Source organism: Citrus clementina, unplaced genomic scaffold (assembly GCF_000493195.1).
Source record: "Citrus clementina cultivar Clemenules unplaced genomic scaffold, Citrus_clementina_v1.0 scaffold_5, whole genome shotgun sequence".
Lineage (NCBI taxonomy): Eukaryota > Viridiplantae > Streptophyta > Magnoliopsida > Sapindales > Rutaceae > Citrus > Citrus x clementina.
In genome coordinates, this window is record NW_006262201.1 from 41,117,715 (window position 1) to 41,139,248 (window position 21,534).

The following is a 21,534-nucleotide window of genomic DNA, read 5'->3' on the forward strand; positions in this document are numbered from 1 at the left end:
TTAAATAAAATAAAAAAAATTAATATTAAAAGTTATATTTATTTTTTAATGCTCGCTACTGATTATTTTATTTTATTTAAATTTTGTTAATTTTTTGAAAGATTAAATACAACAATAAGCATGTAAATAAATAGTATTAAATGAAATGAGAATATATAATATTAATTAATATTTTTCAATAAATAAATGATAATAAAAATTAATTTTTAAATAAAATATATAATATTAGTTTTTTAAAGACTCGCTACTAATTAAACAACATAAAATTTTAAACAATTTGGATGTATGTGCTAAAAGTTTTAATTCTTCAACTCTTTTGCGTTTTTGATAAATAACAGGGAGCATAATGTTAATATTCAAATAAATGAATCTCTACCCTTAAATCAACCTTTTTATTGAATCCAATGACCAATAATTGAAACCACAAAAAAAAAAAACAAAAAGCAAGTGGTACCTTGCAACTGTTGCAAGCTAGTTGAGTCCGAAAAACATATAATATATTTATCATTTTTATCAAAATTATTATTTAAAAGTCATATTTAATATATATTATTAAGTTTTATTTTATAATTATAACTTTTTTCTTCTTTTCATATCAGCTTCAGCTTCAATTTACGAAATTATATGTAAAATACACAAAATCTTGGGAATTAGAACTTTTTGCTGGAATAGGGCCGTTGTAAATGATAATGGCCATATTACACACACACGCCTGGTGATTTATATTGTATTTCTCAAAGAACTATATTGATTTTTTTTTTTTTTTAGTGAATATACCTTGATGGTTTTCTCTATGTGGAAAGGCCTATGCATTTTTCAGTCGATTGAGGTATTATATTCCTTAATCACTTGCATTACAAAATAAAGTAGAGAATGCTAAAATCCTAATGACAGTTGGTAAAATAATAATCCGATTTTGTTTCATACAGGCGGAGCTTTATTCAGCAAGAATCTGATAAAACACATTTTATACACAGTTGCCTCCTATCCCAATTGATGATATTTTAAAGTAAATGCATTAGGAATCTTTTAAAAAGGATACCGAAATTTTGATATTTAGAATCCTTATCATTATCTCAAGTCCACATCAAGGAAAGTTACGTCAATTTGGTCCCTTCATTTTCTCATTTAATTTACTCAAAAGACTTTGAAAAATCACACCTACATCATACAAGTTGCTTTATATTTTTCCAATTTTGTTTTGGTTTAAAAGGCCAAAGACCAAGAAGAATCTGTGACTTCTCAAGAGTGGCGGCAGCCATGTCCACAAAAGTAGTACATGGTCCACGGGGAATCGTTGAAAAAACAGAAAATTATTAGTTAACAAAAGGGTAATTTTTAATTTCCTCCCTTGAATTTTGGGTTTTTTGCACTTAGATGGTGAAGATTCGTTTATTAGTGAAAACCCCCCTACAAATTGCAAACGTTAATTTTCTAGTAGTTAGTTGTGGGCACTTTGGTAATTTCATTTGACAAGTAAAAGTTTTACACTTTTTGGTTGACATGAGCCAGTGAGTTGTCAAATCAATTTGAAAAATTGTGTCCTAATTTACAAAGTAAAATTTATAAAACAATTGGAAGTGGCATTTTCTCTTTTGTGAAGAACGGTTGTGGTCTTTTTTTTTTTGACAAGCACGGTTAAGAGCTCTGTTTAGAAGGTAAAAAAATCTTTTTTGTTGTAGAGCTGTATACATTAGAGTTAGTAAAATTTGACACGACTTGATTATTTGACATGAACACGATATAAATAAATGAGTATGAGTCGCCAAATTTAACACGATTATTAAATGGGTCGGGTCCGGATTAACACGATTTTTTTCCGTGTCGGGTTTGGGTTAAAATTCTTGACTTATTTACTCGATCAATGACCCGATTATATTTTCTATTTTAAAATAATTTACATATTCTTATCATTAAAACTCAAATATTAGAGATAATTTTCTTTTTTTTATTCTTTAAAAGGGTGAATATAAACACAGTGTTTTATTTATAAAATTTTAAATACATTTAGAGCTTCAATAGTATAAATGTGTAAAAATTGATAGACATGTATATTTTATAATATTGATATATAATGTTATATATATATATAATTAAAACCTCAATAGTGTAAATATGTAATATATTAGTAGATATGTATATTTTATAATATCGATAAATTATGTATGTATGTATGTACATACGTATGTATGATAGTATGTAAATATTTGATGTAACTTTTATTCAATATATAGATATTAAACGGGTTATTGGGTAACCCGATTATTTTTTCGTGTCGGGTTTGGGTCTCAATATTTTGACACAATTATTAAATGGGTCGGGTTTGGGTCGACCTAAATTTAACACGACTCGATGACCCATTTTGCCAGCTCTAGTATCCATTACTTGTGTAAAGTGAATAAGAAACACAAGACCTGCATTATATATCGCTCTAAATTTCGCCGATGCTCCAGGAATCCAAATCACTTTGTTGAAGCCAATAAAAGGTTAGTCTCTTACAATTTTTTTTTTTTGGCCTAATTTTGGAGCGTTTTGATACTACTCTAAATGAAAAATGTCGAGTGGGTGCTTGATTTCTTGTTAATTGACATGGTTTTGATGAGATTTGTAGAACTGTGGAGTAAATTTGTTTACTTTAAAGTAATAATACTCTTATCATAGCATATGTTATCAAACAATATTATAAGTCCATAAACTGTTAAAGACATTTTCAACTTTTATTTAGAAATACAAGAAAAAAAACTTATCCAGATGTACTTAATCATTTATAAAATATTTGTTTCGGAAATCATTTTTTTCACGATTGTTTGTTGAAAATAGAAAACTAACTTTGAGAAACAATACTAAACACCCTTGAATATTATTTAATGTTGTAATGTAATTAATGAATTATCTTCTCACTTGTTTTAGGCTGATTTGCACATTGCTATTATAGTCACATATTATTTGCATTTAGTATTTATTACATTTTAACTTTTTCTTTAATATATGTATCATTTATTTATGTTATTTTATGGTATTGCAGTGTGGTGTATTATGATGTTGAAGTAGTATTTTGGTTTATATGATTTATTATTAGGGTTACAATTGTCTTTTTATTTGTTGAATTCAATTGTAAATAACCCATATTTAAGGGTAATATTATGGTTGTTATAAACTTGGCGCCAAATGTTTCAGATGTGTACAAATCCAACCGGGGACATTTTAGAATTTTTAACTTTCACTAACAGTCAATCACAAAAATTAACTGACGGTAGAGAAAATTTTCACTAATAAATGAATCTTCGTCACCTAACTGCAAAAAATAAAAAACCCAAGAAATCATGTTTTCTTTTAATCTAATCGAAGAAAGTAGTGAAGGGTGCTGTGCTTAGACCAAATTAGCTGATGGGATGTGCCAAAAGATAAAAGATTTGAGGTCACGTATCAACCAATCGGATCCACGTCCAATTGTAAAATTTTGTTCTTTGAGGTGATAATGATATTTTTAGCATGTTGGGGGGCGCATATTCATTCAATAGATATAAGAGAGCTCAGCCAATGACGTTGCGTAGTTTTATTCTGATGAGAGTATTTATTTCGGAGGAAAAAGTAGCGCGCAAATTAGATGCGTGCAACAAATACTTATACTAGAGCCGAATAATATTCCTTCGCAGGTCACGTCAATACTTCAAAGATTTCTGGAGTTCCTTTTTGCTTCTCTGTTTTCACTGTCTCCTCCTATGAAAGAGAGTAAATTATTATGGCCATGCCCAAAAAGCTACTGTAGAATTATATTAATACAATACCCAAGTTTAATTTATAAAATATAAATTCATATATTAGAATTAATCATCTCTTCATAAAAATATTTCCTTAAAAAAATATATATTTATAAGATATATATAAATTTCAAAATCTTAGATTATTTTCTTCTTATTATATAGTTTATACCTCCATTGTTCTAAATCTTATAATTTTCTTAAAAACAAAAAAAAAGTTTTGACTAAAATTAAACTGTAAGTACGAATTATGAAGTAGAACAGGTGAAAATTTTTGTTAAAAGAATAATTTATTTAAGTGCTCAATTGAATTTCCATTCAAAAAATAAGAAATGAATAAATTTATTTTTGGTTGTTTAGGTAATTTGAGGTAAAATGTAAATATAAATCATAAAATACGGTAGTTGTAAAAAGTCTATTAAAAGAATAATTTATTGAAGTGTTGAATTAAATTTTTATTTTAAAAAGTAAGAAATAAGATAAATCTTCTGATAGGTAAATTTAGTTGGAAAGGGGTCTAATGAGAGGGGTGTCAAGAGCCCTACTCTTAGGATACTTCTGACATAGAGGATTGAATTGAATTAATTATTAAGATTGGACTGGATTATATTATATAGTCCTATGTTTGGTATAGTATCATATTAGGCTATGTTAAATTATATTTACATACTATTAAATAGCATTTAAGTTGATATTTAAATATAAATATCAATTATTCAAGAAATTTTATAATCATGATTAAAAAAAATTTAAAAAGTAATTAATAAGAAAATTAAATGTATTGTAAATAAGTTATTGGCTAGTCATAATATAGTAATCAAATAAAAATAAATAAAACAATCTAAATATTTAATTAATTTTTATCGAATATTTAAAAATATGATATAAAATCAATTAATTAATGGTATTATTAATTTTCATGAATATTTAAAATATTATATTAGTGATTATTAAATTTAGTACAATTAAATAATGTAATAAATTATTAAATGGTTAATTTTATCGATAAATTATTAAATATAAAAGTGATAAAAAATTATTCTCAAGGGTCCATAGAAGTAAAAGTATCAATTTAATTAGATCATAAATAATAAATAAAAATAAATTTTAAGTGAATCATTAATTAATTAATGTTAGGTGTAAATAAATAAAAAAGATATAAATAAAAGTCTCATGAATGAGAAATTTTTTCTCTAAATTTTATCCCATCTAAGCCTATGTGTAAATTAGTGTTATTAATCTCATAATTTTAGGATTAAATTCAAATTTAGTTGCCTTTAATTCAATACAAGTATACAACTAAACTTACTAAATATGAGATAAATATTTAATTTAAAAATTAATATAATCCTATACTTAATCCTAACATCCAAACATGCCCTTATATGATAATAAACTGGGACTGAAACTCGAAAGTTGAGTTGATCGTATCTTCCATACGCACAAATGAACGAATCCATTAGAGTCACGATAGCAGTAATAGGATGAGAATGATACTAGCCAAACAATGTGGTGGCGTGGGGCCATAATTTTGACAATGATCCCCCTCTCTTCTTGTTCGGTCTGAAACAGACGTCGCTGTTGGACTGAAGCTAGTCGTCGAATGCAACTAAAGTCGTCGCAGGGAATCTCTCGTTGCTTTTGTTGTTTTTAATCTTCTAATTAGTTCCACGAACCGGTGGTCTTCATCACTCGCGCCTTAGCATTATTACGTACGTACTAGGCTTTGACTGACGAATGATTATGAATGTCACCAAGTCAGCAACCGAACACAACGATTATATTATAGAGTAGGGAGAGTTACAGAGAAATATGAAAGTGTAGAAAAATATGAGAGAAAGAAGAGAGAAATTTGTCTTTTCTCTCTACTCATCCACACTCATTTTTTTTTTTAAATTATATTATACATAGATTGTTACTCACATTATATCAGATATTATAATTAATATTTACAATCATACTATACAATTGGAATCGCCGTCAAATATTGACACACTGAAGTACTTGTCCAGATACTTTAAATCCTTTCAAATATTCGAGAGGTGCCTACTCCACTCACATTTCGTAAGGCAAAGACTGTCTCCACTTAATTATGTTGATGATTGAAGGAGTACTGAAATTAACTTCCATAAAGTTTTTATGGAGGCTCGAACCTTTACACTCAACATTGTAAATGCAAAACTTAGCCCATTGGTCCATTTTCTTCTTTATTCTCTCATATTTCTCTACACCAAGTATTTTCTTATATTATATTACGGAGAAACTATCAGCTTGTTATACTAAAATTAATATATGCCACATTTTTTTATTATTTTCCTGGTATTTTAAAAAAGAGTCAGACTATTAGCACCCCTCTAAAATTCTATTGAAACCCCTTTTCCAATTATATTTCATTTAATACCAAAAATACATTTTTTTTTCTAAATGAACAATCTTTTTATTTATGAATTTTTAAGTTTATAATAATTTTCTCCCTCCGTCAACCTTAATATTTATATTCCTCTTTTCAAACTTTCTTTATTATTTAATTTCTAAAGAAAAAAATCTAAAAGAAAAACATTATACTTAGAAAATAATGAATATTTTTTTGGGTTTAATACAATTTTATCCTACCTATAAATTTTGGGTTCATTGGGTTCAACAATTAGTTTGAGAATCCTTAAAAAATTAGTTGCAATGGGATAAAATTTTATTTAATTTATTTTTCCACTATGTTGTATCTTAATTAAGTTGTTATGTTTATTACAAGAATTTTATTTTGGCTTAGGTGATTACTTTTTAAATTCAAATTATTTTAATGATAATAAAAAAATTTATATTGTACAAACAAAATAAAATTGAGGAGAGAAAGAAAATATAAATGGTTTAATTCTATTTATATTTTTCCTTAAATATAATTGTACTATGATAAGGGTTTCATGATATTAATGAAGGGATGCTAATAGTCCAACTCTTTTAAAAATTTTCAGGCATCTAAAAATTTGAAAGAAAAAAAGGATAAACGAGTTATTTACCTAATAAGTTACCAACGAGTTATTTACCTAATAAGTTATCTTAAAAATATAAAATTTATTGAAACTATTTAAAATAATAAAAAGCATAAAAACAATAAAAAATAAAAAAATTAATTATTAATTTTTTATTTACATTAAAAAATATATTTCTTATTTTTAGTACTTAATTTTTTTAATTTTATTTATATAATTTATTTAATATATAATTCATATAAATAAAATTATATTTAAAAACAATGATAATATTGTAAAATTATACAATTAGGAGATGATTTCAATAAGTTTTTTCTTTTTCTTTTTTTAATTTAGTCATAATACTGGATTACTTTATGACAGTTTGGAACGGGTGGGATGATGACCATTGCATTTCTGTATTTTATTTTATTTATCTTTTCTTGACTTGAATTTGAGATTCAACGGGCACAGGAAGATATTTGTTTACAGAAAGAGACATCATTTTTCACTATTCCCTCGGAGAAGGCCAAAAAGCATGCATACGAGTTACAAACCTGTGAAGGAAGACTTGTTCCACTTGAGAAACGGAGACTTTATATACAAATGATCTTTCTTTAGTAGTAACTAATAATAGTGTTTTCCATTTTCGTTTTCTTCTCCATGTTCACTTGAGGTGGCTTGCACAACTGCTAAACTTTTTCAGAAGATTATTTTTATTTTTGCTTCCGCGTTGTTACTTAGTTGTTTCTGCCCTTTTTGTTGAGTAAGTGATGATGCCATCTTGTCGCAACATAGTTTCTGTTCTGTACTGGGTTCTTTGTGTTTGCTGCTGGGCGAGTTTTGATTGATTCCGAAAGTTTTATAATGGCTTTTTAACTTTGTAGAATAAAGGGTCTGAGCATGTCTAACAGAAGTTTTCATTTGAACTTGGTCTCCATTTTCTATTGGGGTTACTTCTGCCAATATTTTTAAATTCATTAGCAATTGGGTTTGTGACAGTCTGACAGAGGATATTACAAATTTTTAAAGTTACATAACTGTGTGTGAGTGGTTTTATTAGTTAAAATTGTAAAAGTAGGTATCTTCCGAATACTTTTAACAACATACTCTAGGAGTCGTGCTGTTATCTCTGACTAAGATTCATATTTTGATCTGGATTCGATCTATGACAATCCTAAAACGTCCGAGTTGCTGCTAATAATGATTGAACAAAGCAAACTTGAGTTCGTTGAACTTTTCTGATGGAAGTCTTCTTTCTAGGCTCTCAAATTGATTACGTACATGTGCAGATTAAGGACACCTTTTGTATTGGATGGGGTCTGATGTTGCTGAATCTGTGGAACTTCCATTTTACTGTACAGTGAAGGTAAACATCAGACTCTTTGTTAATCTTAGAAACTATATATTTTTGTCATTTGCTCTACCATGATAGTCATGGCATACTTTCATAGTGGAGTTCAGTTAATCCAGTAGCTTTATATTTTATGGTAACCTTTTGTATTCAGTATAAGTGTAGCATTTGAAAACAAAAATGACAACCTGATGTAGAGTTTCTCGTCCACGCTTAATTAGGGGAAAAGCTGCTGGAAATTCTTTAACGTACTTTTGGTATAACAGAAACAATAATATTAGCCCTATACAAGTTTTTTCAAATTGTTTGTATTTGTTGTTTTTGGCCAATAACCCCAATTATTGGAGGTTTACATTTGAAAATATGGAGGACTACATTTGAAATTATGGATTCTAATTTATAAATGTTGCTATGTTTTACTGGCTTCCCGATACTTTATTTTCTTGGGGAAAAAGAAGGGGATGCTGGGGGCTGACAGCTGAGGCATGAAAATTATTGCAACTATATTATATCTATATGATGAATTGGAACAATGCAGGTGCATCGCTTGATGTGTCTCGAGCTGAAGACGTTAATTAATAAAATCTCACACATACATTCGGATATTGAATCTGCTGGGCCAGGATGCACGTCAGGAATACACGCCCTTTGCTCATTTCATGTTGCAGTAGATAAATCCAAGTTACTTATTCAGTATTGTTCCGAGAGTAGTAAACTCTACTTGGTATGCATAATAGTTGTACGTATGATATCGATAAAAGATTTTTTTTTTTTTCTTCTGTGAAAACATCTGCTTAGTAATACCATCACTTGTTGAGGCTCATATTTCCAAAGACTAGGTCTTAGAATTTGAAAAGCTCTGCAAGTATGCAGAAGATGAATTTTTCTGAACTGATTGCATTTTCTTGCCACAGATTTATTCCCTTTATTCTAAATGCACAATTTTAGCAACTTATAATCTTTTTGCCCTGCACTACTCAGCATTTCTTCCCGAAAACAACTTCACAAGCACATTAATATTTCTTGAATCGATATTCATGTACCAAAAGTCAAACATTTTGCCTTTTTCGTTTTGGTAATTTATGCACTATAGTACTTTGGTATTGATGCTGCTGCCTTCATGCTTCCAAGATTCTTAATTTACATTCTCTAGCTTATCCCCAGAGAAATGTACATCCTATAGTATAACATATTCATGTTTTCAGGCAATAACAGCTGATAGGATACAGATGAAATTTGAAAGAGTGCGGAACACTTTGGAGCTGTGTTTGAGCCAAATTCAAAATATTGTTCCATCGTTGCTGGCTGCAAAGGTCTGTTGCTCGAAATTGAATGCTGGTAGTTGGATTGGGCAGCTTTATTCAGCTTTATTTTGATATAACTGCCTCATTCTTTTACTGCCCCTACCAATTATCATTGTTGTACGCCTTGACTTTTCTCTTTGAACCTTTTTAACTTTTTTTTTCCTTGGTAATTAGCATTGAGCATAATTTGTTTTCTGCAGGTTTCTGATATCATTCATGATATTAGGAATGCAAAGTTTCCCTTAGAACCTTCTGAAGATGAGGCTGGGAAGGTTCTACTTGCATTACTTCATCGCGGCATTTCTGCATCTAGTTTCATAAACCAGTTAGAGCTTGAGGCTCTTCAACTTGCTGCCTTAAGGCTGAACATTACATCCCCATTGGCTCTTTTGATAGAGAAACGATCTATTAAAAGACTACTTCAGAAAATTTGTGATACAGATACAACCAGGAAGAAGGTTTTGAAGTGCCTCTTGTATCTTTTGAGGAAGTATGGGGAACTAATTTGTAAACACAAAACTGTGAGCACACATGCTGTGCCCAAAGAGCCGTGTCACCAATCCATTGAGGCACAAGCAAAACTGGGAAATGAGTGGGATGAGAACCCAGTTAATGAATCTGGTGTACTTGAACCTCCTGAGGAATTCAAATGCTCCATCTCTTTGAGGCTGATGTATGATCCTGTTGTTATCGCTTCTGGAAAGACATTTGAACGGGTGTGGATACAGAAATGGTTTAATGCTGGTCACACCACATGTCCCAAGACTCATATGAGGCTGGATAATGTGTCCGTTACTCCGAACGTGGCAATCAAAGAACTCATTTCACAGTGGTGTTTGAAGCATGGAATCAGTATTCCAGAGCCACATTCACAACCAATGCCTGCTCTTCTTTCCTCAAGGAAAACTTCCTCCTCCAGCTCTGTTGCTAGCTTTGGCAGCTCCATGGATGATTTATGCCTTCATGTTAGTAATGTGTCATTTTCCTCTTCAGATACAGATCATGATTTACATCCATCAAATGGCAAGACTGATGATGGTCTAAGTTGCGCGTCACCTCTTAAGAATGCAAATTCTCACAGATACCAATCTTCTATGATAAGGCATGGCACTGATTTAACCTCTCTCTCCAAACTTGCTTCTCGTCCATGGGGTTCCCAGTGTGATGCTGTGGAAAACATTAAAAAGCTACTGAAAGACAATGGCCAGTCCCGTCATTTGGCATTTTTGAATAGCTATGTGAAACCACTGATAAAGTTTCTGAAGGATGCACACAACTTATGTGATGCAAAAGCTCAAAAAGATGGAGCTGAGGTGCTTTTGGCAATTTTGAGTCAAAGCAGGTACTACTTCCACTTGGCCATGTATTATTGATCAGAAATTTTTTCTTTTTTTTAGATTTGTTTGTACAAACTACGAAGGGTGAAGGTAATGGTTCTGAAAAGTAATATCTGGTAACTAGATAACATGATGGAACCAACTCCTGAAGAGCGACCACTATAGAACTTGCTGGGAATCGATAGTTTTAATCAGTAAACATATTAGAATGCTAAACATGTGAAAGAACTATAGTGCTGCAACTGCATTAAACTAGTAAAGACACTGCCAGTTTATTAGATTAAAGTATATAATTTCTCTATATTTGGTAAACCAGATTTCTTATGAGGCATCCACTTCTGTTTCTGTTTTCTGCTCCATGGCATTTGTTACTGGAGGGATGAATATTATCTTTATAATTGCAATTTGTTACTTTTCGTAATTCTACCATTGTTCTTTTTGAGGTTTTACTTTTCTTATTTACAAGAACTGATGGAAAGTAAAAAAACTTGATTCTGTTCTAACGAAATCAGCTGTTTTGCATAGAGATGAAATGCCCCTCTTCCATAAAGATGAAATATGCACATTTGCATTGTTTCTGGATTCTGAAATCATGGAAGAAGCCCTTGAAATCATTGAAGTATTATCCCACCAACAAAACTATGCATCTGAACTTGTGGGATCCGGGATTATACCTTCCATTATAAAATTCCTTGACACTGGAACCAGAGAATCCCGTGAGCTTGCTATCAAGATACTATGTAATTTGTCCAGTGGTGACAACATTGTTTACCACATATTATACTTGGATTGCACTTCAAAGCTGGTGCGTCTTTTGGAAGATCCGATACTGTCAAGCTATTGCATCAAGATTATCAAAGCCTTGTGCACATCTGAGGCTAGGGCTGCAGTTGCTGAAAGCAATCCATGTATCAATTCCATTGGCAAGCTACTGGAAACTGGAACCAGAGAGGAACAAGAACATATAGTGGATGTTCTGTTATCTCTATGTCATGAGCACACCAAGTATTGTCAGCTGGCCAATACAGAGAGCATCATTCAATGTGTAGTTGATATTTGTGTGAATGGTAATTCTAGGGGGAAGGAGACTGCTAAAGAGTTGATAATGCTATTGGATCATTGTAAAGAAGATAATGCCTCAGAATGTTCAACTTTAAGAGCAGACATGTTACACGACTCTTCCAGTCACCATACAGATAACAAGACATCTTCTGTGGCATCTAGATTCCTTGGAAGGAAAATCGCAAGATTTTTACGTTCCAATCATTAGCTTTTCTTTAGTCCTCTGCTAAGTTAGATATGGCTAATTTCCTGTTGCCCACTCGGTTCATTGACGGATGAGGGGGGCAGCCATCGTAGTTGTAGAAATACAATAACCTGCGTGCACAGCTTTGCTTTCATTCTTCATGATCAAGGAATGTAGGGTAGATTTTTCTCTGCTGCATTTGTAGTAACTAGGAAGCATTAAACTTTTTTCTTATTTTCTAGTTCAATTTAGTCATGTATACATAGAGCTTTCTGATGTTAGAAAAAATTACCATTCGTATCTACGCATATAATTGAGATTGGTTATTAAGTACACCTGTTTCAGCAAAAATCACAGTTTTGAACTTGTTCTTCATGCTTGATGGATGTGTATGTATAATAGGAGGACTATTTTTCTTTTCCTTTTCTTAATCAAGAAATTCAATGAACATTTTAGAGATAATTAAGTCTTGTTATTAAAGAGAAATAAAAGAAAATTAAAATTTTCATATGACCTTTCCAACCCTTAGAAATTAGATTTATGTAGCTAGTTCCTAGAAGTTAAGAAGATATCAAAATTACCCAGAAAAAGGGGCAAAAAAAGAATAAATCTAATTGGGTGGGGTTAGGAATGGCAATGGGGAGGGGAGGGGAGGGGACCAATCTCCCTATACCCATCCCCGATGTTTTGCATATGTCCCCGTCCCCGTCAAAATTACTTGAGAGAATCTCCATCCCCTCCCCGAATAATAACAGGGGATCCCCGAGGATTCCCGGTACCCGAATAATTAATAGTTTAATACATTTTTTTATTTTCGATTTTAAATTAATCATATTAAAATAAACGCATACCGCTATTGTAAGCTCGTAACCAACTTTGACAGCACATTAAGGCCTCCAATGTGCTTGGATGAAGTTTGTTATGGTATGAGCTCACAACTCTACCACTAGTGTTAAAAGCTGATTCAGAAGCAACTGTTGTAATTGGAATTGCCAAAATATCTCTAGCAATTCGAGCTAATGTAGGATACCTATTAGCATTTGTCTTCCACCAACTCAAAATATTAAAATCTTCCATCCGAGATATAACTTTCTCATCCAAATATGAATCTAATTCATCTGAAACAACTGCACAATCTCCATTGTTTACATAATTATCAAAACCTGTCATCCATTTGGTTGCTTTCTTATAAGAATCCCCTATAGATCTAGTAGAAGAACTACTACCAATATAATCAAAGCAATAAACAGTTGATGAAAACTTCAATTAATACTCTTCAACTAATTCCCGGCAAAGGGTGACCACTTTCCCAACATACAACTATTTTGATATTTATTATTTTTAACAATATTTATAATTTTGTTATTTATTTATTAGTAATTTTAAAAATAAAAATAAAATTAAAAATTAAAATGGGGAAATGGGTAGGGGATGGGGATTCCACCTCATCCCCGTCCCCTCCCCGAATAAAAAGTTGAGTAAAAAATTTTTCTCGTTCCCTCCCCAAAAAAAAATTGGGTATAAAATTATCCATGTACCTTCCTCAAATAGGAAAAATCCCCGAGGGTACCCATCCCCGTGAGGATTTTTGCCATCCTTAGGTGGGGTGAACTAGTTGATAGTGCCCTAATAGCTAATACGTTGTCGTATGGAGTAGTCTCCATCGAAGTCATCAAGTAAGAAAAACCCTAACTCTCGTCCCTCTCCATCTCTACTCCACTCCATTCACTAAACCCTGAAATAACAGTCAGTTCATTATTCGTCCCTGATACTTTTATTTCCATTTCAGGCACATTTCAATTCCAAACTCTCGTTGTCGGAAGTTCATTTACTATTTTGCCCAAATATATAATCTATATATTTTTTGTTTTCCCTTTGTTGCTGAGACACTTTTGAGAGGGCTTTGACTATCTGTTTCTTCGTGGAAATGAATTTGAAGCACTTGCTGTCTAGGCAAATTACCAAAAATTTATCAAAGTTAAAAGGGGTTTCATTTAATTGTCAGAGAAATTTATCCACCATAAGCGTCCCAGTCTTACCTTCCACTTCACCAAAAAGTCATGACTTCACTCTCTCCCAAAACCCTAAAACCGCAAAACCCGGTTTGTCTTTCAGAAGATATATTTTTTCGAATCAAGAAACCGAACGAATCGCCTCAAGTATTAGCCCGAAAACCGATTCTGAGGAGGAAGAGGATAGAGACATGAATGAGTTTTTGTCTAGATTTGTCTGGATAATGCGAGGGAAGATGTCTGATGCTTACCCGGATAGTGATAAGAAAACAATTGATGGTATGTTATTGATGATTGTTGGTAAAGTTGTGTCTGAGATGGAAAAGGGCGGTCTTGAGCGGATGATTGAATCAGCGTCAGCATCTCCTTCTCAGGATTTTAGTGAGGATTTGTGGAGGACGGTGTGGGAAGTGAGTAATTTGGTTTTGGAGGATATGGAAAAAGCAAGGAAGAAGGAGAAAATGAAGGGTTTTTTGCAATCCGACAAAGTCAAGGAAATGAGTAGGTTTGCCGGTGAAATTGGTATTCGCGGGGATATGCTGCGAGAGCTTAGGTTTAAGTGGGCGCGCGAGGAAATGGAGGAGAGTGAGTTTTATGAGGGTTTGGAACGACTTAGAAAAGAGGCGAACGCACAAGAAATGGGTGAGAAAGCAGAGGGCAAGGCTGCTGCAGAGTGTGCCGAGGTGGAGGAGAAGCCTAAGGTTATCACTCTTCCAAAGAGACATGGGAAGATAAAGTACAAGATTTATGGACTTGATCTTTCAGATCCAAAGTGGGCTGAAGTGGCCGAGAAGATCCATGAGAGAGGAGAGATGATTTTGCCTGAGGAACCAAAGCCTATAACTGGGAAATGCAAGTTGATTACAGACAAAATCCTTTCTTTAGAAAAGGAGGAAGACCCTTCTCCTTTGCTGGCTGAGTGGAAGGAGCTTCTACAGCCAAGTAGGATTGATTGGATCAATCTGCTCGATAGATTGCGGGAACAGAATACTCAATTGTACTTCAAGGTATTCTGGTCCTAAAATTTCTTCATTCCATATCTTTGCTTGGTTTTGTAATATTTATGGTTAACTAATTTCCTTTTAACATGGTCGTATTGAACTGTTTAGAGAAACCAAATCACTTATTTGCACTTGCCTGGCCTTGTAATTGTCTCCTTACGCTTTGTCTGCTTAAATCTAAATATTTCATTCTAATACGACCACGAATCTTTCTTGGCTCGTTTGATTTTTTTTTTTTCCGGTTAGATGTAAATGGTCAAATCTGAATGAAACTACTGCTTGGGATTTGAATGTTAATATGAGATGAATTTTGTTCATCAGTTTTAAGCATGAATGTGATATGGAAAGCCAAATCTAGCTTTTTATTGTTGCATCAATTTTGTTTTATGTACTACCTTTTGGTTTTTGGAAGTTTTTTATTCATGTATTACTTCTGTTTCTACGAGCTATGGTGCACATCAAAGGATGTGCTACATCTTAAATATAGAAATATGTATGAAGACCTGAATTTCAGACTTTTAAGATATATAAAACAAAGTGCAGTTAGTGGAGACTATTACTTTGGTTTTGGTTATTTTGATGTGGTGAATGTTGAATGAATTATTTTGTAGGTAGCAGAACTTGTGTTAAGTGAAGAATCTTTCCAGACAAATGTTCGTGATTACTCCAAGCTTATTGATGCTCATGCTAAAGAGAATTGCTTGGAAGATGCTGAGAGAATTCTTAAAAAGATGAATGAGAATGGTATCGTCCCTGATATTGTGACATCCACAGTTCTGGTTCACATGTACAGCAAGGCAGGCAATCTTGACCGTGCTAAGGAAGCATTTGAGAGTTTGAGGAGCCATGGATTCCAACCGGACAAAAAGGTTTACAACTCGATGATCATGGCATATGTAAATGCTGGCCAACCCAAGTTGGGTATGTCATTGGTTGATATGATGATCACAAGCGGCATAGAACGCTCAGAAGAGATTTACTTAGCATTACTTCGGTCATTTGCCCAATGTGGTGATGTTAGGGGAGCTGGACAAATTACGAACATCATGCGGATAGAAGAATTCCAGCCAACTTTAGAGTCTTGTACCTTGCTTGTGGAGGCTTATGGACAAGCCGGTGACCCTGATCAGGCAAGGAGCAACTTTGATTACATGATAAGACTTGGGCACAAGCCTGATGATAGATGCACTGCTAGCATGATTGCAGCATACGGGAAGAAGAATTTATTAGATAAAGCCTTAAATCTCTTACTAGAGCTTGAGAAGGATGGTTTTGAGCCTGGACCTGCTACCTATACTGTTCTTGTGGATTGGTTGGGGAGGCTGCAGTTGATCAATGAAGCTGAGCAGCTGTTGGGCAAGATTTCTGAGCTGGGTGAGGCGCCTCCTTTTAAGATTCAAGTAAGCCTCTGTGACATGTATGCGAGAGCAGGGATTGAGAAGAAGGCTCTTCAGGCTTTAGGGTTTCTGGAAGCAAAGAAGGAGCAAATGGGTCCAGATGACTTTGAGAGGATTATAAATGGGCTTTTAGCAGGTGGGTTCCTGCAAGATGCTCAAAGGGTACATGGGCTGATGGAGGCACAGGGTTTTGCTGCATCTGAGAGATTAAAGGTAGCCCTAATATCATCTCAAACATTTAACCGCCAAAGACAACCAACAAGATAGTTTTGTAGTCCCTAGAAAATGATTTTCTAGCCAGAACATGATATTATCAACCAGTTTATTTGATGAACAAGTGGGATCTTCTCTATAAAGGAGTGAGTTGAGCTTTTACCTACATTAGCATCTCAACCTTATTTTGTTGTGTCAATATTTCTAGTGTTTCCGTGCCCAAATAGAATGCATTTCTATCTTCCTTTGTTTTTTGGACCACGATACATTGGTCTTTTTTAATAATTACTTGAAAGAGGGTAAAACAATTCGTTTTAATGATTTTTTCAGAGTATCTATTTTGTGCTGGATAGCTGACTTACATCGCTTTTATGATGGCGGCATACAATGAAACATAATTTATTCTTTATCCATTTTTTATTTTTTTATTTTTTTAAAGTGTGAACGCATAAGTCCTTTCTCTTCCCAGAGGGAAACACGTTGACCATTTAATATAGAAATTACAGCTTGAAGATGCTGATGATTTTTTTATATCATGGGATTCTGAGGTACATACTTTTAAATCAGTGGCATCCCAAAAATTGATATGGAGAATTTTGGCAGTACATATTTCCAATTATCAACATGTTCAACAGACAATGGTGAGTTTGATGTTTAATTTGACTTGGTTCCCATTGATCAACTTGACAATAGATGCTTCAGGTTAATTGATGCCATATTTCTTAAGTTTTGGCCTGAAAAAAAATCTTTGGATACATGCTACCATAGAACAAAGACTAGAAAGCTGGATGTTGTACAAGATCTTAATCACGGTTCCCTTCTTAGGATGGTTTCATCATACATAGAACTGTGAGATTCTAATAGTATTCTCCTCTTATAAACTCATTCAATCGTTTCAATTCCCCTTTTTGTTGCTCAACCACCGCACGGACCACATCTACAATGGAAATCATCCCAACTATTCTCCCATCTATTACTGGAACATGTCGAATGTGTTTGTCTGTCAACACCACAGAATTATCAATAATTCCCTTCCTTTTTCTGCTACAAATAAAAATACAAAAGAGAAAAAGTTCTATTTTGCTAATTACCTGTCATGAGCTGCATTGCATGAAGAATGTTTGCATCGGATGGCAGTGTAATCAACTTATTCTGTTCAAGTTATAAATTTAATGTCATGTTTTCTATAGGAGAACAGCTAATTGTCGAATTTGAGTAATCCAACAGCTGACAGAGACTTAGATCGTATTACCTCATCGGTCATGATTTCTGCAACTCGCGTGTATTTAGGGGATCTTCCCTGTCCAACAATCTTCCTCAGATAGTCTGCTAGTCCACCATTTCCAACACCAGATACTTTGGTTATTTATCTTTTCTGAGTCAAGAAGATGTCTGGTATTGACAAATTTGGTCGTAATAGAATTGCGTTCTGATGACTTTAGTTGTTATACTGTTGTATGGAAAATATGGGCATACAGAAATGAAGGATTTTTGGCTTTGGAATATGAACAAAAGAGAAACAAACGGTTACCTCTTTCCGTGAAAATTCCAGCAATATGTTGTTGCTCTCCTGGTTTCAGTACTACTAGTGACCCAATATTATGTTGCGCCATCTGCAATGTCACAAAGATATTTTCCGTGAAATATGCATGCACGACTAAACTGAATCAAGAAAAATTAGGTTTAAAATTTCACTTCGGTGGAACTCTACATTTTTCACAGCATCTTCAACAGTGTCGTCTGAGCGGCAGCAAAGCCAGGACCCAACTTTATCATCTCCTTTGGTCATCAAAACCTCAGCTACCGATATGTTCTCTAGTCCCTTCTCTTCGGTTGGTGAAGATGAAGAGGAGATGACACATCCAAAACGTGAGCATGTTTTTCTCCCCTCAACGACGTATCTCCCTTGGTGATGCTCCAAAATTGCACCCTTCAGAATTTCCTGGCAAGTACGTACTCCTTTAATCATTCCTTGCATTGTATGTGTCTGTTCATAGAAAATGCCAAGAATAGTTTCGTTATCTTATTGGTGCCTTTTAAATGAAAAGAAAGCTAAAGACCATACCTGAAAAATGAACTGAGACAGGTTGGAATTGACTAAAATTCTTGTGATGGTGAAGCAACGACCTCTCCCCATCAGCGGCAATATCTAGGGTTAACAGAAAAGAATATCTTGTCCTGAAGATTTACTTGTGAGATAAAGTTTCATTTAGTTCTTTCCTTGAGTGTGTGGACAAAGGGAAAGAAATGTTTCCTTCTCTTGGTTCTTTTTCTTGATATTATTGGAGAATGGAGAATGGCCCAAGAAGATACTCAGAGCTTGTAAAGGAGCTTCTTCGCTTTTTTTTTTAGTACCTGGAAGTGTAACCTTGAGTAAAACAATCAAGCCAATCAGATAACTCGTGTATCGCGTGAGTCTATACTCTTGACGACGACATTCAGTAAAGTATATGCTTGGACTTAGAATGCCTTTAAAAGGAAAAAAGTATCGTTCGGAGAATGAAATTCAAAACAGTTGCCTAGGGAGAAATGGAAAACCTGAAGCAACCAAAATGAGATGCTAAACCTGACATTCAAGGAACATCTGATTAAAGAATCCTTCTCTTCTCATGTTCAAAGGTTTGTCCTTTTCCAGTCTTTTCAAAGGAAAGGAAGCAGCGGAGACGGTCAATCTATATATAGCATACCTCTCATCATATCAAGAGCATCACCTCCCACACATACCCCGGGCATTATCCAGTTCCATTGCCGCGTATTTTCACTTCTCTTAATTATCTATGGCAGACCAAAGGCAACCTTTCCGCTTTCGACTTCCATGGCTATCGACAATGAGTGCTCCTCCCCCTCGTCCTACGCCTGAGCCGCAACCCTCTCGTCCCACTCCTGAAATTCAAGCCCCGGCCCAGCCAACCATCACCACCCCCATTCAGCGCCCTCCATTTCGGCCTGCAGGGATAGCCCCAGCACAGCCCCCTCCCCAGGCCCAGACAACAATAAAAACAGAACCTCAGCCACCACCGCCATCTGGTGCAGCTACTGAATCAAGAGTTGCTTCCCAACCCACATCACCACCTCGTGCAACAACTCAAACTCAGGCTGCATCTGTGCCTCCACCAGAAAGCCGGGTCACTTCTCAGCCGGCATCACCATCTCGCGCAAGAACTCAAACACCCGTTGCCTCCCAAATAAGGTCACCATCTCGTCCAGCCCCACAAGCAAGGGCTGCCTCTGTGCCCCCATCTCCACCTCGTACTGCTTGGACACAACCGGGAATACAAGCTGCCGCTGAACCTCGATCGCCATCACGTTTGGGCCCCCAGAGTACAGGCCAAACATCGTCACGATCCCCTTCTCCAATGGGCAAAGCCACTAAGGTGCGGCCAACAGCCGGAGCAGTTTCTCAGCTCCCCTCTCCCCAAAAGCAATCAGAACCATCAACTAAAGAAACCTCCCAGCCTCCTTTAAATATTACTCATCCCCTTTCTTCTTATTCTGAAGAGAAAGAAACTAAAGAGACCTCTCAGCCTCCTCTTACTAGTACTCATCCGCTTTCTTCTCTTTCTCCAGAGAAAGAGTCAAAGCCAGCAGCATCCAAGCAACTTCTGCAAGAACCTCAACCAAAGACACAAATCAAATCAGAGATTGACTCTGAATCTCAATACCGAACTGGAGGTGAGACCACATTTAAACCTGATACGACAGCAGCCCAGACAACACAAGCATCAGACTTGGGGACAACAATTCCACCAACTTCTTCAGTAACTCCAGGAGCACCAGTTGCACGCGAAAAGCTGCCCCTTACAGAATCAGAGAAAAAGATAGAGGGAGTCGAAAGGAAGAAAGATATGCAACAAATCGTGAATGAAGCAAAGCCTCAAGATGGAAAAGAAGTTGCTCGAGAACTTGTGAAAGACGAAAAGACTAATGGTTCAGCTGATGAACAGATGCCGAGGACAATCAGTGAGCTTCTTACCGCAGCCTCGGGTTTAGAAACACGGAGTAAAGAGTTATTTGGTGCTAAAATTAAAACAGAAGAAAGGAAACAGGAGAAGCATGAAATTTTCGAAAGAAAGAAGCCACAGTCAACACCTGAATCTGAGGAAAAACATATCAAGACGGTGAGTTCAACACATGCAAAGGACAGGAACATCATAGGTAATCATCAGAAGCCTGGTGTATCCAACGGGGATAGAACTCCTCTGCACAAAGAGATCAAGGAAGATATCTCAAAATTTGTTCATAAGTTGGCCATAGGGCATTCAAAGCAGCCTGTAGATGATAGACCTGTAAGTATAATAACTGTTGCAGGTGAAAACAGAGGAGCGTCCATGCAGTTAGGGGCGGAATCAGCCAAAAAGGGAGGATCTGTCCCCATTCACCGGGGTTATAAGCTCAAGTCAGATGAGATCGCTGAAACTACCACGGATGGAGAAGAAAGTTCTAAGGGAAGAAGCCCTAGGGATCCCACAACCAAGAATAATCAAGCAACAACGGCATGCATTAACAGTAACATACAAAGCATCAACAACTCAATTATGTTCAACAGTTCAGTCAATGAGAGAAATCCTGGTGTCCATCTGGTATTCTCTCACAATCTAGCAGAGCCCACCAAGCCAGCTACAAAACCAGAGACTCTTGAGACCCATGGCCACGAGGCTAAAGTTACCATCACCCCTTCGGAAAAACTTACTTATCAACCCACAGTAAGAAGACGGTGTCTCAGAGGGCTTTTCATGGAACCAAGTGACTCAGACCCGGATAATCCTGAAAAGCCTCGGCGTCACGGTTGCCTCTATAACTGTGGGGAGAAGAGCAAGGATAAGGACATTAGGGTGCTTTGACTATACAAATCAGAGCAACTTCACAGTACCGGCTCATACCAGCAGATTTGCTTGCTAAAGATAAAACATAGTGATAATAAGGATGCCGTATCATCCATGTAG

At 34.8% G+C, this 21,534-nt stretch overlaps 3 protein-coding genes and 1 pseudogene across 3 annotated transcripts; 3 read left to right on the forward strand and 1 right to left on the reverse strand.

Moving 5' to 3' along the window:
• Positions 1 to 7,403: 7,403 nt before the first annotated feature.
• Positions 7,404 to 12,201, forward strand: LOC18040894 (U-box domain-containing protein 5). The gene is made up of 6 exons (XM_024184576.1): positions 7,404 to 7,493; positions 8,020 to 8,096; positions 8,620 to 8,805; positions 9,287 to 9,394; positions 9,586 to 10,727; positions 11,248 to 12,201. The coding sequence occupies exons 2-6, from the start codon at positions 8,043 to 8,045 to the stop codon at positions 11,990 to 11,992; spliced, it is 2,235 nt and encodes a 744-aa protein (XP_024040344.1). The 5' UTR covers positions 7,404 to 7,493; positions 8,020 to 8,042; the 3' UTR covers positions 11,993 to 12,201.
• A 1,388-nt stretch (positions 12,202 to 13,589) lies between these two features.
• LOC18040895 (protein NUCLEAR FUSION DEFECTIVE 5, mitochondrial) lies at positions 13,590 to 16,912 on the forward strand. Its single transcript, XM_006434948.2, has 2 exons — positions 13,590 to 14,987; positions 15,593 to 16,912. The coding sequence occupies exons 1-2, from the start codon at positions 13,896 to 13,898 to the stop codon at positions 16,643 to 16,645; spliced, it is 2,145 nt and encodes a 714-aa protein (XP_006435011.1). The 5' UTR covers positions 13,590 to 13,895; the 3' UTR covers positions 16,646 to 16,912.
• A 326-nt stretch (positions 16,913 to 17,238) lies between these two features.
• On the reverse strand, positions 17,239 to 19,124 carry LOC18041105 (annotated as a pseudogene).
• A 155-nt stretch (positions 19,125 to 19,279) lies between these two features.
• LOC18041106 (proteoglycan 4) lies at positions 19,280 to 21,525 on the forward strand. Its single transcript, XM_006434950.2, has one exon. The coding sequence runs from the start codon at positions 19,369 to 19,371 to the stop codon at positions 21,430 to 21,432; it is 2,064 nt and encodes a 687-aa protein (XP_006435013.1). The 5' UTR covers positions 19,280 to 19,368; the 3' UTR covers positions 21,433 to 21,525.
• The last annotated feature ends 9 nt before the right edge of the window (positions 21,526 to 21,534 follow it).